General features: G+C 41.6%; 2 protein-coding genes across 2 annotated transcripts in view; one reads left to right on the top strand and one right to left on the bottom strand.

The window, feature by feature from the left end:
* LOC117552640 (contactin-associated protein-like 4) overlaps window positions 1-17,873 on the top strand; it is a 132,218-nt gene that overhangs the window by 100,380 nt on the left and 13,965 nt on the right. Inside the window, 4 exon segments of the mRNA XM_034226217.1 lie at window positions 1,310-1,549; window positions 3,075-3,299; window positions 8,142-8,275; window positions 9,519-9,606. Coding sequence (XP_034082108.1) covers window positions 1,310-1,549; window positions 3,075-3,299; window positions 8,142-8,275; window positions 9,519-9,606 — 687 coding nt within the window.
* Window positions 13,314-15,924, bottom strand: LOC117552641 (tripartite motif-containing protein 16-like). The gene is given in 2 exon segments (XM_034226218.1): window positions 13,314-14,494; window positions 14,496-15,924. Coding segments are annotated over 2 exon segments (1,665 nt in total). The 5' UTR covers window positions 15,882-15,924; the 3' UTR covers window positions 13,314-14,215.

Here is a 17,873-nt window from a genome sequence, read left to right as displayed (position 1 = left end):
GACATGTCACAGTAGAGGTACCGAATACAATTCTGGAAATTAGCACAATATGGGCCCTTTAATAATTTGATTTCAACTTTAAAAGTATGTGACAAATGGCTCTGAATATGTGGCAGAAGGTCTTATCAAATGTATGTTTTATTGCATGATATCCTGCTTGTATTGCTTCTCACAGCAGACGCTGCACTGTTGGACATGTGGTTGAATCTTTGCTCCAGAGTTTCTTCTCCAAACTCTGCAGTTCCAGTGAATTCTCTCTTTTACACGTTGCTTTCTGTGCCTGCAGGTCTTTGTGTTGTAAGCCACACTTTGCCTTTGATGCTTGGTCTAATCTCCACTTCACTAATTGTTTTTGCAGATTCCCTCTCATGTGATCTCATACTGTATTTACAGAGTGTGCTCTCACAGCACGGCCTCCTGTAGAGATGCTGCAATCGTCTTGTTAGAGCTGAGGTTGAATATTGTAAATTCTCACTGATCTTAAAGGTCTCATTTGGTCGGAGGTGAAGTTCCTCTGCATTTGGACTCTTTGATCTTTCGTTTAATCTTGGCTCAGCAAATCCCTCATATAAGCTTTTTAGAAATGATCTCACCTTCCAAGAAGTGATTCACTTGATGTTTTACGATTACTGTTTAACTGCTGGATATGTGCAGAATACTAAGCAGACATATACACCTGAACCTTTTGTAGAGCTGTTCAAAGTTTCCGCATTTTGAGGTTTATACTTTTAATGGTAGCCCATATGTGTGTCAATACACTTTCGAATAGCCACCCCAGAAACGAACTTTTTACAAAACCGGCCTTGTGTGGGAGAGAAACTCCCTCTGGTGGGACCTTTGGGATTTTAGCCTCTGCAGACCATTTACAGGCACACAAATCTAAGACGCTACAGGAAAGGGGAAATCCCTTTGGGCAGGAGTGAGTGTTTGTCGTGCTTCAGGCTGAATCTTCTATAAGCTGAACTTCTGGAGAGAGTGGGTGGGATCAGACACGATGTTTGGTCTAATGATGGACTGCTCATAGATGTTTTGGAGGGTGGATGGATTTTATTCAGTTTGTTTCTCAGTGCTTTGATTCCTATATGCTATGACACTGGATGCTGATGATATTAGTCACATAGTCATTTTAGACATTTGATATCTCCACACCTACTTTATAATATGAGTGCTTCAGGCTGCCCTTGTGAACCCTGAATCTTCTATCAGCTGAACGTGGGTGGGATCATGATGTTTGGTGAAATGATGGACAGCTCCGAGATGTTTTGGAGGATGGATGGATGTTTATTCAGTGTGCTTCTGTGTTTCTCAGGAGGCACAGCGTCCAGGCAGAAGGGCTTCCGGGGTTGTATCCGCTCCCTGCAGCTGAACGGCGTCCCCCTGGACCTGGAGGAGCGGGCGGAGATCACCCCCGGGGTCCAGCCCGGCTGCCCGGGTCACTGCAGCAGCTACGGCTCGCTCTGCCAGAACCAGGGCCGCTGTGTGGAGAGAGCCAGCGGCTTCCACTGCGACTGCGGCCTGTCGGCGCACACTGGAGCCTTCTGCCGTACTGGTACACACACTGTTGGTGTTAAAGCAAGATACACCATCATACAAACCAATGTCTATAATGTGGTAAAGGGTATCTGAGGCTGGAGTATGTTGTCAATTTGGAGGTGACATTACAGTTTTTCAAATCCATCGAGAAGAAAAATTAAAATCCGCTTTAATTTTAATTAAATTAAAGGGGACCTTTAATTTAATTAAAATTAAATTAAAGGTCCCCTATTAGACTGTTTTTCATCAATATATTATAGGTCTCAGATATATACAAACATGTCTCTAAAGTGTTTGGCTCCAAACACCAAACAGATCATTGCAGCATTACCCATAATCCCCTCTGTTTCAGCCCTGTTTCAAAAGTGCTGATTCTCTGTCTGTTACTTTAGCTGAAAATAAGGAGCCACTCCCCACACCCCTCTGAGAGATATTTGGTTACAAAGAACTCAATAGCCGCTTTCACACCAAGTACTTAGTTCCCAGTACTTAGTCCCGCCGAACTCTTTAGTCCCGGAACTGTCCTAGTACATCGCGTTCACACCGGAATAAGTCCCTGAGGGAGGATTAGGCAAATGAAGCCGCTGACGTCACTTCTTCTTCTTCTGCTCTGGGTTTACTGGCAGCCCGCAAACAACTTCGCGGCAAATACTGCCACCCGAAGTCCCGGGTAAATCGCTGACACCTCCTCATCACTCCACCGCTCCCACGTTTTATTTTGTGTTACCATAAGTCAGTCTCTCTCCGTTGGTGCGTTGGGCTAATGCTAATGCTAATAATGCTAATGCTAGCAAATAAAATGGCGGCTTCACAAAACTTTTTGGGAGTTTTACGGGGCGTAGTTTGCAATTCGCCCAGCAAATCAGAAATTGGAACCTTTTCCTCCCCAGGAAAGTACCCGCTCTCTAGCAGGGACTAAAAAGGGGTGAAAAGGTTCTCATGAACTAAGTTCTAGTTCCAGATCTTTTTGGTGTGAACGCAAAATCCTGAGAACTATCGGAACTATTCCTGGGAAAAGTACTCCGGTGTGAAAGCCTAATGGTGTTCTAGGAGGAGATTCAGGTAATAAGGTGGGGGGGGTGGGGGGGGGGGGGTTACCTTGGTTGGTGATTGGCTAATGGTTACACAAGCCAAAACATCGTTGTGACATCATAAAGTGGCCAAAATCTGATCAGCTCATTTTCAGACAGGTTTTTATAGAAATGGATCAGGACAAAAAGAGAGAATCTTTGTTCCTGAAACTTTCAGAATCTCTGTCCACAGAGGGGACACATGTTGATGTAGAAGAGACATGAAGGAGTGCATTTTGCATGATAGGTGACCTTTAAATCAAGTTCAGTGTTGTCAGTTCTTCATTCATATTTTACATATAGTTACTTTAAAATATACCTCTCTCCTGACCTCTCCGTGTTAACAGAATAATATATATCTATGATGTTTTTGGCAGTTTAAAACAAACAAACAATGTTTATACATCTTTCTAAATCAGCCTTTACTAATCCTCTACATTTCTGATAAACTGATCTCTCCATCTTCCTCAGAGTTGTCGGCCAGCTTCCAGTCGGGCACGTCGCTGCGCTACACCTTCAAGGAGCCGTACGAGTTGAGCAGGAACAGCAGCGCCCTGCCGTCCTCCATCTACTCGGACCTGACGCTGAGAGGAGAGAACGTCTCGCTGAGCTTCAGGACCAATCAGAGCCCGGCTCTGCTGCTCTACGTCAGCTCCTACTACACCCAGTACCTGGCCCTGCTCATCAACAAGCACGGTGAGGGGCCGCTCTCATTTTCAAGGAGCTTGTTTTGCACAAGATTAAAGTAGAACGCCTTATCTGCCTTGACTTCTCTCTCCTGCAGCTTCAATTAATTTAGATGAGCTTAGATTGCATTAGGTGTCACTCTTTGTAAGCCTCTTAAACACCTCTCCTACTATTGACTTCCGCCTTTTCCACTGCCCTTCTTTGTCTCCTCTCCTCCGGATCATTCACTTCAGGTTGAATGTCCTCTATTATTTATGTGTCATAAGCTTATCTTTACTGATTGCCTGCTTTTCAGCTCTTACATCTTTTTCAAAGTCTTATTTCCCTTTCCAGATGAGACGGATTTTGCTTTCGGCCACTTCATCTTCCCCCCTTAACTTTTTTTCAATGAGTCCTCTCTGTTCCCATCTCCTCTCAGCCTTTAATCTAACCTCTCTTACTCTCCTCCTCTGGTTCTTCCTCTCTCCTCTTCCTCCTCTGCAGTTGTACCAGATCAGGCTCTGTCAGATCTTTCCTCTCTCTGGTTTCACCCCGTCAGACTTGACTGCCTTTTAATCCGTGCAGCTGATGCTTTGTCTCAAACTGAAACTCCTCTCATACTGAGGGATGAAAGTGTTATATTCCAACCCAGTCTCACGGCATTTCGTGTTCACCAACACGATTTTTAATCTATTGATTCGTGTTCCCCAACACGATTTGCCCCTTTTGTTCGTGTTGCACAGCACGATTTATTTTCGTGTTGCACAGCACGATTTTAAAAGCAATGTATTTCTACTGCCTGCAGCACGTCTTTTTCTCCGGTCGAGTCGAGGAAGACCTGAAGCTGTGGTTCATAAAAACATGTTCTTACTCAATATCAAGCCACAATTATTGCTTTTATTTTAAATCGTATAATTTCGGACTTTTGTTGCCGTCTGTGAGGAAAATAAATGGGGCTCAGAGCATCAGGATGCTGAAATCTGTATTTTTTTCCTTCTAATTTGTTATTCTTTTCAAAATAACACACTGTTATTTACTCACCAGTAATATACAATTATCCTTGATTTTATTTATTGGTTTAATTCCATAATCTCTGGCTTTTTTGGCATCCGTCAGGGACTGAATTTCAAAATAAAAATAACCGGACATAGGCATTACCCAAGATCCTCAGCTATGGTTTTAAGCTCGCTTATTGGATGTTTTAGCCGCAATGCGTGCTGGGATTTGGTGTTTATATGATATGAAATCCGGAAAACATTTGTGTACCTTGTGTGCATCTAGTGGTTAAAGCACGCTATTGAATTATTGTGTTTGATTAAAAAAATATTAAGAGTACATACTTTCATAGGGGGAAAGTATAAATATAGAAATATAGAATATAAAAAATCAAGAAGATACTATAAAGTGATCTCTACAATAAAACAGTTTAGTGCAGCATGTACAAAGATATTAATAGGAGGAGGTGCAAAACAGAAAAACGAATTAACCCTTATTTAAACATTAAATAACAGATTAAGGTCTTCTTTTAAATAAGAAAAAAACGTTGGGGGTATCTATCTACAGATAAATATTAAGCCTGACAAAGTACTTAACGTCTAATATATTGCTTTCCTATGTTGAAGCACTTATTTTAACTGATATTATACATATGAATTATACTCGTATGTATGTAGATAGAATAAGAAATGTGCAGAATATGACAGTTTAATGGCGGAGGTACACACATATTGATAGATGTCTTGTAATGCACTGTTGAGGAACCTGTGACCCAAGTGTTTCATTCATTGCATAACTACACCGTAGTTGTGTATATGATATGTCAATAAACCTTTGAAAATCTTGAAAGGGATGTGCAAAATAGCCATAATATACAGTATTTAATTAACTATTAGTAGAGAATAACGAGTAATGAATATACTTTATTACTCGTTTCCATTCATGTCAATTGCAGATACATGTTTAGTCTTCTCAAGCACCAACTATCAAATATCTCTCCTGATTGTTGGCACTTGACAATCACCTTACCTGAATTTTACTCAGGTGTAACTAAAGTCTGATTTAAGGGTTGTTTATATTTCACATAATTAATCAGAATCTGCAAAGTAACTCAAATAAATGCAGTAGAGTAAAAATACCAGGTTAACCTCTGAATTGTAGTGGAGTAGAATTACAAAGTAACAATGAGCTGTCATGTGGGTATAGCGATTTTCACCCATTTATTAATTATAATAAATAATATATAATAGTTTTACATTTGATAACGCCAATGTGTTTAATACTGACAACTTCTAATTGTGGGAAAAACGAAAACGTTCAGTAGAGACGTCCCATAGAACATTTTGCGAAACACAATAGCCAGCATCCAGCATGTGTAGTTCTGGGGGGGGCGTTCGATTCCAGTTTTGGATAGTCTGTCGTGGTTTCGTTCCATTTCACACAGCTGTTTGACGCTCTGCGTAACCTTACGGGGGACTGTAGTCCTAAACGATAGCTGGGGATTATGGGTAGTGTAGTGTCTTCGGCCATCCTAAACTCAAAAGCTTATAGTCCTACGTCTGTTTCCGGATATTTTATTTTGAAATGCAGTTCCTGACGGAGGCCAAAAAAGCCCGAGATTATGGAATTAAACCAATAAATAAAAGCAAGGATAATTGTGTGTTATTGGTGAGTAAATAACAGTGTGTTATTTTGAAAAGAATAACAAATTAGAAGGAAAAAAATATTTAAAAAATACAGATTTCAGTATTCTGAGGCTCTGAGCCATTTATTTTCCTCACAGACGGCAACAAAAGTCCGAAATTATACGATTTAAAATAAAAGCAATAATTGTGGCTTGATATTGAGTAAGAACATGTTTTTATGAACCACACATCTTCAGGTCTTCCTCGACCCGACCGGAGAAAAAGACGTGCTGCAGGCAATAGAAATACATTGCTTTTAAAATCGTGCTGTGCAACACGAAAAAAAATCGTGCTGTGCAACACGAAAGAAAGGGGCAAATCATGTTGGGGAACACGAATCAATAGATTAAAAATCGTGTTGGTGAACACGAAATGCCGTGAGACTGGGTTGTATATTCTGCTAATGGGTGGCAGAAAACTTGCTGATTTGTTTTACAAACTTTGTTGTTAAATAATTACGTTGTGAGTTTGGCTTTTAGGATTAGTAGGAGCCACTTAATTTGAAATTCCTTTTAACGAGAGCCCGACAGAGCTGGCACTTTGCTGCATGATTGGCTGTAAATGGATTTGTTCTGGTGTTAATGAGAAGAAGCTGATGGACAGCGTGGCGTTAAGGCTTCCTGCTGACCGTGGAGTCGTCAGGTAAATGCACTTCAAATGAAAAGACAAATTAAATCCCGGAAAGCTTTTATTTTTAATTTAATTTCCCACTCATGGAAATTCCTTGTCAATCACCAGTTTGCCAGAATACAGTGTTTGTTATCAGCAGAGATGGGGTCGTTACTAAAAAAAAGTAATATATTACATATTACATATTACTTTAAAAAAAAGTAATATATTACACTACTTCGTTACTCTCTACATAAAGTAACTCGTTACTTTACTCGTTACTTTACTCGTTACTTTACTCGCAGGGCCGGCCCGCCCCTCCCTACAGGCAGATCACGCAGACTGCGGCGCACCTACAGTGTAAGCGTGCCACAGTTTTGCCTCTGCGAGACTCCACTTGCCCCCCCAATTGCTATTGCATTAAGGAAGACATAACACAACTCTTTCTTTTTATATGTTCTAAAATAGGCTACCAGCCACACAACAAGCTAACAGTCTGTGAAACGTCAAGACACTAATTAATTAAACCAGTTCAAGACGCATTATTCTTATCATTCTTTTTGAGCGCAGTAACGGTAAGGTATCTAATTACTTATTTATTTAGTATTCCATAACTTAGTAACAGAGATGGTCAAACTAAAGTGGTAGAGACATAGCAGAATTCCTACAATGAAGCGGGACATTGAACTGTTCACCCGTGAGAGGGCGATCAACAAAAGAGAGCGAGCGGCCCCGTTGAGGGAGTTTACAGATGAAAAGACTCAGCCATGTTTATGCAGCACTGCACGTGGAGATGTGGTCTCGCAAATCGCGCAGATTACATAGGCCTACATGTATATAAACCTGCGGCGGAAACCCCTCTTGTCTGTCAGTGAGTGTGATTATTTTATAAAAGTAACGAAGTAACGCGTGTCGGGGCAATGTTAGTAACTGTAGTGTGATTGCTGAATCACAAAAGTAACGCGTTACACTACTCCGTTACCGGCAAAAGTAATATTATTACACCCAACTCTGGTTATCAGAAAGAGCAAACTGGAGAAGTCAATGCACCAAACAAGGATTCCTTCTGGGTAAATACACCGATGTTATAAAAACAAAAGAGAGCCATAATCATGAAATCTTCTTTATGGGATTAACACGTCATTATATATACTTTAAGGAGGACGTCTAACATCTTATCCTTCTTATTAATCTTTAAAGCCCAAAGATATCACAAGGCTTTCCTTAAATCCGCATTTAATCTTCCCAATATTAGCAAAAGTAATTATAAATGAATTAGTTATTGATAGGGAATTAGCATCTAATCCTCTTAATATGGGAAGCGTTATTGATTCAGAATCTCCTTGCTCAGATTCATTATGGAAGTGAAAAAACATCCTTAAAAAAGATCAGTAAAGATTAGAGATGAAGCCCTGCCTGTTTCATAAAGACAAAACATATTGAAGTGTGTGTGTGTGTGTGTGTGTGTGTGTGTGTGTGTGTGTGTGTGTGTGTGTGTGTGTGTGTGTGTGTGTGTGTGTGTGTGTGTGTGTGTGTGTGTGTGTGTGTGTGTGTGTGTGTGTGTGTGTGTGTGTGTGTGTAGATAAGTTGGAGGTACGGTACAAGCTGGACAGCAGCAGAGACGCTGATGTGTTGAAGAGCAAAGTGAAGAGTCTGGCAAACGGACAACTACACACCGTCACCATCAGGAGACTGACTGACTCTGTGTCTCTGCAGGTAACATACACACACACACACACACACACACACACACACACACACACACACACACACACACACACACACACACACACACACACACACACACACACACACACACACACACACACACACACACACACACACACACACACATACCTGTACTTACCATGTAGCTGTTGTGTTGATACAGAGAGACAGCTGCAACTATTTAAGCTTGCTTTCAACTAACAGAGCAGAACTTATTTTGTTGGGTGTGAAGGTTTGTCCTGTTAGACTCCCTTTTCAAAATAAAAGCTGTGGCAGGGAATTCCTTTTACAAACACATGGAGAGTAAGAGCTCTTAGTGATAATAATGCCCTTGTGATGACCGCAGAGCTACGACAGAGCAGCAGGGACAAACTACACTAAATCAGCTTCAGATGAAATATGATGCTTCTTAATCATATCTGGATCTACTTAACTTCCTATCTTGTTAACAGCAGCCTGACTTGATATATGAGGTTAACTTCAGCAGCCTGGACGTCTATATAATTACCCCGAGATGAAATAAAAGGTGTATCGTTTGCAACGAGGACATCAGGAGAACCTACCAGTTTCAGAGTGTGGTGTCCTGAGGGCCAACAGCATACAGTCTCCATATTGTTCTCACGAGTGGACGTTATCATATCCTCTCCCGTCCCGTTGAAAAATGACTCACTGAAGTCTAAAGCACTCGGGGCTACCAATGCACCGTGTCCTCTGTTTTCATACCGCTATCACAGAGGCTCACTGCATGCTCCTGTTAGTCGCACTCTGTTCGGACAACAAAAGGGGAAACGCTCCATATGTGGGAAACTGAGATAAACTAAAATAAATCATATCAATTTAAAGCTAAGAAAAGTTGAGACCTGAGGCTTATCTTTTCAATATCAGAAGAAAAGTACTGCAACCACTCCCCATACCCATTATTGCCATTTTCTAGATGATTCAACACAATTCTAATATTAGCTATCTGTGATATATACGGTTGCTTACACATTCCTTTGTCTTTATTAAGATTATCTCAGACATGAGTGGTTTCAAATAATGAATTATTATAATATTTGTTATGAGAATCCATTCTTCCTGGTGTCCACACACAAGACGGCCCATCTCATGCAATTAACAATCAAGTATTGAAGTGAAAAAATGAAGTGATCATCTTTTACATCATCATGAAGGTGTTTTCATTATTTTAACCCTGTGTGTAAAAGTGGATTTGAATTATTTTCATTTTCAGATCGACCAGAACCCCAGAGAAGACTTCAACCTGACATCAGACGGAGAATTCAACGGCATGAAGTCGCTGGTGCTGGGCAGAGTGCACGGTAAGAGAGAGACGCAGTAAAGCAGAGGCCTTTTTAGTTAGAGAGCAGCTTTAATGTCATCCAACATGTGCTTTCTTATGACAATCTGCAGGAATACATTAAGTATAAGTACTGAGTAGAAAATATAAACACGGTTTTCAGACCTCCTAGGTGTCACTGGCACAGCGCTGTCCTGGTTGACATCCTACCTCCACAACAGGAAACAGTTTGTCTCCATCAGTGGCTCAATCTCACCCCCGGCCCCAGTCCACCATGGTGTACCCCAGGGCTCTGTGCTTGGCCCCCTCCTGTTCACCATTTACATGCTTCCCCTCGGCCAGATCATCCGACATCATGGACTCAATTTCCACTGCTACGCTGATGATACCCAACTGTATCTCAGCACCACTCCATCCTCCCAGCTCACCCCTCAGTCTCTCATCAACTGCCTGCATGACATCAAAACATGGATGTCTTCCAACTATCTTAAGCTGAACAGCAATAAAACAGAGCTCATGGTTGTGGCACCCAAAGCCCTGCTCCAGAAGGTTGGTGACTTCGTCCTCGAGGTCGACGGCTGCTCCATCTCCCCATCTCCTGAAGCCCGCAACCTGGGTGTCATCCTCGACTCCACCCTTTCCTTCCATTCCCACGTCAAATCTGTGACCAAATCGGCCTTTTACCACCTGAGGAACATTGCCAGACTCCGACCGTCACTCTCGGAGTCGGTTGCCGAAACCCTAGTACATGCGTTTTGTCACCACCCACTTGGACTACTGCAATGGTGTCCTGTTCAGGGTTCCCAACAAAACCCTGGACAGGCTCCAGTATGTCCAAAACTGTGCTGCTAGGGTACTCACGCACACAAAGCCGTGGCAGCACATCACTCCCACCCTCATCCACCTACACTGGTTGCCGGTCAAGTCCCGCATATTTTACAAAGTCCTCCTCCTTACCTACAAGTCCCTCCATGCTCTTGTCCCCCAGTACCTATCGGACATCCTTCACCCACATGCCCCACCTGCGGTCCTCAGACTCTGGCCTGCTTACCACCCCCCGCACCAAACTGCAAACCTTCGGGGACAGAGCCTTGAGTGTGGCAGCCCCCACCCTCTGGAACGCTCTCCCTGCGGATATTTGCAACATCCCCACTGTTTAGAGTCGGCGAGGTCCTGATAATTTATTCCGGTAAATTACTTTGACCTACTAATTGACCTGACCGAAGTTATTGAGTCTATGTAAGTTTACTGCTTGGCTCAGATCCACCAACGTCAGCAAGATCTCACCTCTATTAACTCCCCGAAGAACCAGGTTCAATTAACTGCTGTTTCAATTCAGACAACTCTTTTTTAATCTGTTTAAGGGATCCCGAAGGATTTTGATATCAGTAAATGGAGTGTGAGTGGCAGGGTGCAGTCTTACCTTTTAAGCAGGAGAGGAGAGCACAGGTGTCTTTTAAGTTATCCCAGTCAAAAAGGTGGGATCAGTTTATTTGAAGAAAAATAGGTCCAAACTAATACAGGGTTTTTACCTTCTCTCTTTACAACATTATTATCATACTAAAAAAAAAATGGTGCTGTGATCATGTTCAAATATGAAACTTTAATTCACAGTCTTACATTTATTACCAAAATGTTTAATTTCAACTGCCCAATTCAGTTGTGACATTTTAAAAATCTCCCGATAGAATTTAGAGGTATTTCCTCATAAAAAGACCGGTGACAATAAAAATCTGAATTCAAACCTTCATTTTCACCCAATCAATTCACATCAGGTTCATACCTTTTTTCCGACACAGACGGCGGGTACTAACATTCAAAAACACACACCTATCTCCCGCAGGTATTTCGGAGGAAGATCCTCACGGTGGCGGTTACTAATTACAAACACACTCCTATCCGACACAGATGGCGGGTACTAACATCCACAAACACATACCTATCTCCCGCAGGTATTTCGGAGGAAGATCCTCACGGTGGCGGTTACTAATCACAAACACATCTCACAAACACATCTCCCATCAAATCATTCCACTCAGCATTCCAACCAAGAAATTCACTCAGCATTCAAAGAAATTCACTCAGCATTTCAACCAACAAATTCAAGAGATATTTACCAAGTTTGAGAGAACCTTACCGAGAGCTATTAACCCAGCTCTGAAGGACAAAGCCTACCGGGAGAGAGTATACCAGGGGAAACCCCCCTCTCTCTCGCGCTCTCTCAAAAAACCAGTCTCTTTATGCTAAAAAAACCGGATCGAAAACCCAAAAAACAAACACCTCCTCTATTCCCAACCAACATCTTCTATTGGCTATGGTCTAAGACACACCTTCCCATGTTTGTGTAGAAAACAGGACATGAACAGACATATTCTATGGCTATGACATAACCCACTTTTTTTGAGGCCTCAATGTATTTCTCCTTCAGTCAGGAGCCCCCCTCCCTGAGAACTGCTGTCAGAGGAGAGGGAAAAAACGGCCTACTCTCTTATCAGAGACACCCATAACTCTTATAGGCCTTACACTCAACTTAACAAACCACTTGGTTTTGTTTATACTGTAACTATAGAAAAACTTAAAATATGAAGCATTTTCATTGTGGGTTATACAAGAATATAATTGATTATATTTGATTATAACTAACTTTCGTTTTAAGTATTAAACATACTATGAAAACTCTCAACACCCTCTTTTCAAAACGCAAAGTTATCAAATAGCAACAGATAAAATTGTAAGCATACATACATATTCAAAAACCATCAAGAAGCATTCTCATTATGGGTTTATACAAGAATATGATTGATCATATATGATTTATAATTAACTCTCGTTTTAAGTATTCACTTCATATGGAGATCTCAACACCACACTTGACGCCTTCAAAAGGGCCCTCAAGTCCCATCTGTTTGCCAAGGCTTTCGGTCCCTAATCGATCTGTTGTTTTGTCTTTCTGACTTTTGTTATGTTTGTTTTTGCCCTATTACTTGTAAAGCGACCTTGGGTCCCTTGAAAGGCGCTATATAAATCCAAGCTATTATTATTATTATTATTAGTGCTGACTGCCGTGTGCAGTGCTGGGTCAAGAGGAAATACAGAAAACTAAAACAGCAGATGGTAAAGATTGAATTAGTCACATAATGGAGAGGACATATGGCTAATGGCCAACGGCAGTCCTTGGGCAGGTACACAATAAAACAAAATGTTTGTGGATCGAACACAAGCACGCATTGTTTTTCTTTTAATAACATCCATGGGAGTAATTATTTTTTCCATATGTGAGTGCTTGTAAAGAATATCTTATGTTATGTTGTTTTGAATGGTGGTGCAGAAACGTTTTACAGCATGCTCTGCAACGTAAGCCAACTATTTCCTTAGCAATACTTTAAGAAGGTGGAAGACTCTTCCCGTATCAACAACCTACTGGCGACATGAACTCTGACCCAACATGAATAAAATGACCTCAAGACCAGAACTACTCAATATCTGTTTCCTCGTGTGTGTCTGGTTCAACAAAATGTCTTCACAACTAAACTTGACCAAATTAATTCAGACTATTGTTACAGTTTTTAAGGCTCTGTGATCAATCCTCTTTATTGTCTTAGTGCTCAAACACCATCTTAGTGTCTCTGAGATGTTTCAGTTACATTAGTTACTGCCTCAGCTCTATTCTCAGATCAGTTTCACATTTTCTCCATCTGATGATAACATAAAATGAAGAACAAAACAACCTTTAATTTAAACACCTTTATTCATTATGTAAACCTCCATTTTAGATCAAACATCCCGTCAGTAAAGTCTGTTCAATGATTACAAGATCAGATTCACTTCATTCACACAATCAATGTGTTCAACCAGAATCTCAGCTAATAAAACAAAATAAGAAATGATTCACTTAAAGTTTAATAAAACATCATAACACTACATTTGTACAGTGATCAGGCAACAACAACAACAACAACAACAACAGTTGGTCTGCAAAAATAATACATGTTATAATAAAGGTATTTTTTCCTCACATAATCAATTTGTTGACCAAAATCTGAGCTATTTCAAATAAAATACCTTATTTACTTATTGATTATGATCTTAATGGTGATTAATATCATTTTATATGGACATTTTTTGATAAAATACATTTTATAAACATCAAAGTACCTCATTTGTTAGTCGGTTTTGGAAACAACAATAACATTTAGTCTGTGAAAATACACGTCATTATAAATGTATATTTTGTGAGAATAAAATATCTACAATGAAAGAAGCTCTGGTGCTTTCTCTCCTAAGACTCAAGCATTAAAAGAGAAATAACTAAATATAAATACATCAATATCGATATTCAACACATATTTAGAGCAAAGTTTACATTTCCATGCAGAGAAATATGAGTAGAGGTCAACAGAAACCCTCCTGAGCAGTGACAGCCTCCATGGCTAAACAGACACAGGAAGGAGCGCTGCCTAAAGAAACTCCAACATCTACAGAACAACTCATGAGAAGATGTTAAAGCACATCCCATAATGTTTGATTGACAGCTGATCTCTGTGCAGTGAAGACATGAACAATCAGCTCTCAGCAACAATGATGGACACAATGAGTTTAAGAAGTAGAAGAGTTCCTCAAATGACTTCAGGCTATTTCAGTTTACAAAACTCAGCTGTGGTTCCATAACCATAACCAAGCCCAACTCCAGCATGTAGCGGCTGAGTGAATGTGGTCTGGACTCTGTGGAGGAGAGTCATGGTTTCAGAGATGCTGTAGAAGGACAGAATACCTGCTCTGTGATCCAGGTACACTCCTACTCTGGAGGACTGAGGACCTGAGAGAGGAGTTTTGGTTCTGTTGTGACGAAATGAATTACTGTTTTGGCTGCAAGCTAATGCCCAAGATTTGTCATTGAGCCCAAAGAAAACATTCCTTCCCTGCTCTGATGATATTCTTGTCTGCGACTGCTACAGAAACTGCTTCCCCTCTCCGCTCCACCTCCCAGTAACAACGTCCAGTCAGACTCTCTCTACTCAGGACCTGAGGATAATCAGTGAATCTGTCTGGGTGACGAGAATAAGACTGTAGTTGTCCTATGCGTGTTGCTTTTCTGCCCCCCTCAGATATTATCAGCTGTGTGTTTGCTGTGTTTGGATCCAGTGTGATCTCCTGTGAATATTTTAAGAACCCAGCTCTGGAGGTGGGCTCTGCTGCTGACAGTAAAACATCCACTTCAGTCAGTGAGACGTTTGTCCATTCCTCTCTCAGGACGTCCTGTAGTTTGTCTCTGACTGCTGACAGGGCCGCCGTCACGTCCTCAAAGTAGCTCAGAGGACGGATGTTGATGCTGGAGGAGTGTGTAGCTTCACTGAGGGCTGGCAGTGAGGGGTAGCTGTGCAGAAACTGGTTGTGATCCTCTGTGAGAGACAGCAGCTTCAGCTCAGCGTCTCTCCTCTTCAGCTCAGCCATCTCCTGCTCCAGCTTCTCCTGAAGCTCTCTGACTCGACTCACTTCTCTCTTCTGCTGGGATCTGACCTGCTGCTTCACATCAAAGCTTCTTTTCTCCATGAGACGGATCAGCTCAGTGAACATCTTCTCACTGTCCTCCACTGCTTTATCAGCAGAGCCATTGACGGCCTCCACTTCCTGCTGAAGCAGCTTCACCTCCTTCTCTCCGTCCTGGATTCTCTGCTGGATGTTTAGTCGACTCCCCTCCAGCTCTCTCTGCCTCTCAGTCCTCTCTGCTGCAGCAGACACCGTGTCGTGGCCTTTGTGTTCGTCCACAGAGCAGAGATAACAGATACACTGCTGATCAGTGCGGCAGAACATCTTCATCACCTCGTCGTGACGAGAGCAGATGTTCTCCTGGAGCTTCTTGGAGGGCTCCGCCAGCTTGTGTTTCTTTAATGGAGCTACGTCATAATGAGGCTGGAGGTGTTTGTCACAATAAGAGGCCAGACACACGAGGCAGGACTTACAGGCTCTCCGTTTTCTCCCAGTGCAGACATCACAGGCCACATCTCCAGCTCCAGCATAGCAGAGATCAGCAGGAGCAGCTTGGAGTCCAGTCTTCTTCAGCTCCTCCACTAAAGCTGCTAACATGGTGTTTTTCAGCAGGACAGGCCTCGGTGTGAAGCTCTGCCTGCACTGAGGGCAGCTGTGGATCTCCTTCTCATCCTCTCCATTCCAGTGGTGTTCAATACACTTCATGCAGTAGCTGTGTCCACAGGTAGTAGTCACCGGATCCTTCAGTAGATCCAGACAGATCGAACAAGAGAAGGTTTCCCGGTCCAGCTGAACTCCTTTCTGCGCCATTTCTCCTCTCAGTGGCAGCGAGTGTCTGAGTTTCACTTCCTGAAACCTGAAACTATGTGAGCTGTGATCTGAACAGCATGTGTGTGTGCAGTGAATGTGGCCTATCAGCTCTTGTACTTTACCCACATGTTGGTTACACCCATCCTCCTCAGTGTGGATCTAAAGGGGAGGAGCCAGGAAATACAGAGTGGAGCTGGCTGTGTCTGAGAGCAGGAAGAAGAGGGAGGGCTCATCAAACTCTGACTCAGTCCAGGAGGAGGAGCAGCGCTGACACTCTGAACTGTTTCCTCATTTACAAACGGAGCCTCGACTACAACCTGCTCTACATTTGTTCAGCTGTAAAATATTTCCTAACCCCTCAGACTGTTGTAGCACACAGCTCCGAACTACTTGTAAAGGAAGTCAGTAATGCAATAAATAATGAGTGGATTCTATGATTATTACAGGTTAAACTAATCAGGATTAAAAAAGGTAACTATATCCCGTACAGTTACATAAAAAAAGTAACAGGAGAATCTGAGTCAATGAACCTGTCCATCGACAGGGCCATGGGTATTTATTGTGTTTAAAGGAAAGTGTAAAAAGTTTTGCAACCCTACATTTCTTTATTCTCGTGTAGATGGCACTACAGGATCACAAAGGTATCATTCAATTAATAGCTCTTTGTTTATACCTAAATGTTACGCCTGGCCTGTGAGCATCTAAACATTATGTTAATCAAGTCTGATTTAATAACTACATCAATATTCTGTTAATGAGAAAATAAATGCATTGAGATTTTTCCTTTCCAAAGTGATGCACAATACAGTATAGCATACTAGAAAGAAAATAAAACTGTATCAGAATCAGAAATACTTTAAAGAGGCCATTTTATGCTGATGTTCAGGTGTATATCAGTATGTAGTGTCTCTACTTTAAAGAGTCCTCTCCTGCTGATGTTCAGGTGTATATCAGTATGTAGTGTCTCTACTTTAAAGAGTCCTCTCCTGCTGATGTTCAGGTGTATATCAGTATGTAGTGTCTCTACTTTAAAGAGTCCTCTCCTGCTGATGTTCAGGTGTATATCAGTATGTAGTGTCTCTACTTTAAAGAGTCCTCTCCTGCTGATGTTCAGGTGTATATCAGTATGTAGTGTCTCTACTTTAAAGAGTCCTCTCCTGCTGATGTTCAGGTGTATATCAGTATGTAGTGTCCTCTACTTTAAAGAGTCCTCTCCTGCTGATGTTCAGGTGTATATCAGTATGTAGTGTCTCTACTTTAAAGAGTCCTCTCCTGCTGATGTTCAGGTGTATATCAGTATGTAGTGTCTCTACTTTAAAGAGTCCTCTCCTGCTGATGTTCAGGTGTATATCAGTATGTAGTGTCTCTACTTTAAAGAGTCCTCTCCTGCTGATGTTCAGGTGTATATCAGTATGTAGTGTCTCTACTTTAAAGAGTCCTCTCCTGCTGATGTTCAGGTGTATATCAGTATGTAGTGACTCTACTTTAAAGAGTCCTCTCCTGCTGATGCAGGTGTATATCAGTATGTAGTGTCTCTACTTTAAAGAGTCCTCTCCTGCTGATGTTCAGGTGTATATCAGTATGTAGTGTCTCTACTTTAAAGAGTCCTCTCCTGCTGATGTTCAGGTGTATATCAGTATGTAGTGTCTCTACTTAAAGAGTCCTCTCCTGCTGATGTTCAGGTGTATATCAGTATGTAGTGTCTCTACTTTAAAGAGTCCTCTCCTGCTGATGTTCAGGTGTATATCAGTATGTAGTGTCCTCTGCTTTAAAGAGTCCTCTCCTGCTGCTGTTCAGGTGTATATCAGTATGTAGTGTCTCTACTTAAAGAGTCCTCTCCTGCTGATGTTCAGGTGTATATCAGTATGTAGTGTCTCTACTTTAAAGAGTCCTCTCCTGCTGATGTTCAGGTGTATATCAGTATGTAGTGTCTCTACTTTAAAGAGTCCTCTCCTGCTGATGTTCAGGTGTATATCAGTATGTAGTGTCTCT

Source organism: Gymnodraco acuticeps, unplaced genomic scaffold (genome assembly GCF_902827175.1).
Source record: "Gymnodraco acuticeps unplaced genomic scaffold, fGymAcu1.1, whole genome shotgun sequence".
NCBI lineage: Eukaryota > Metazoa > Chordata > Actinopteri > Perciformes > Bathydraconidae > Gymnodraco > Gymnodraco acuticeps.
The sequence above is the reverse complement of the archived record's forward strand: the minus strand, read 5'-3'. Positions and strand labels throughout refer to the sequence as shown.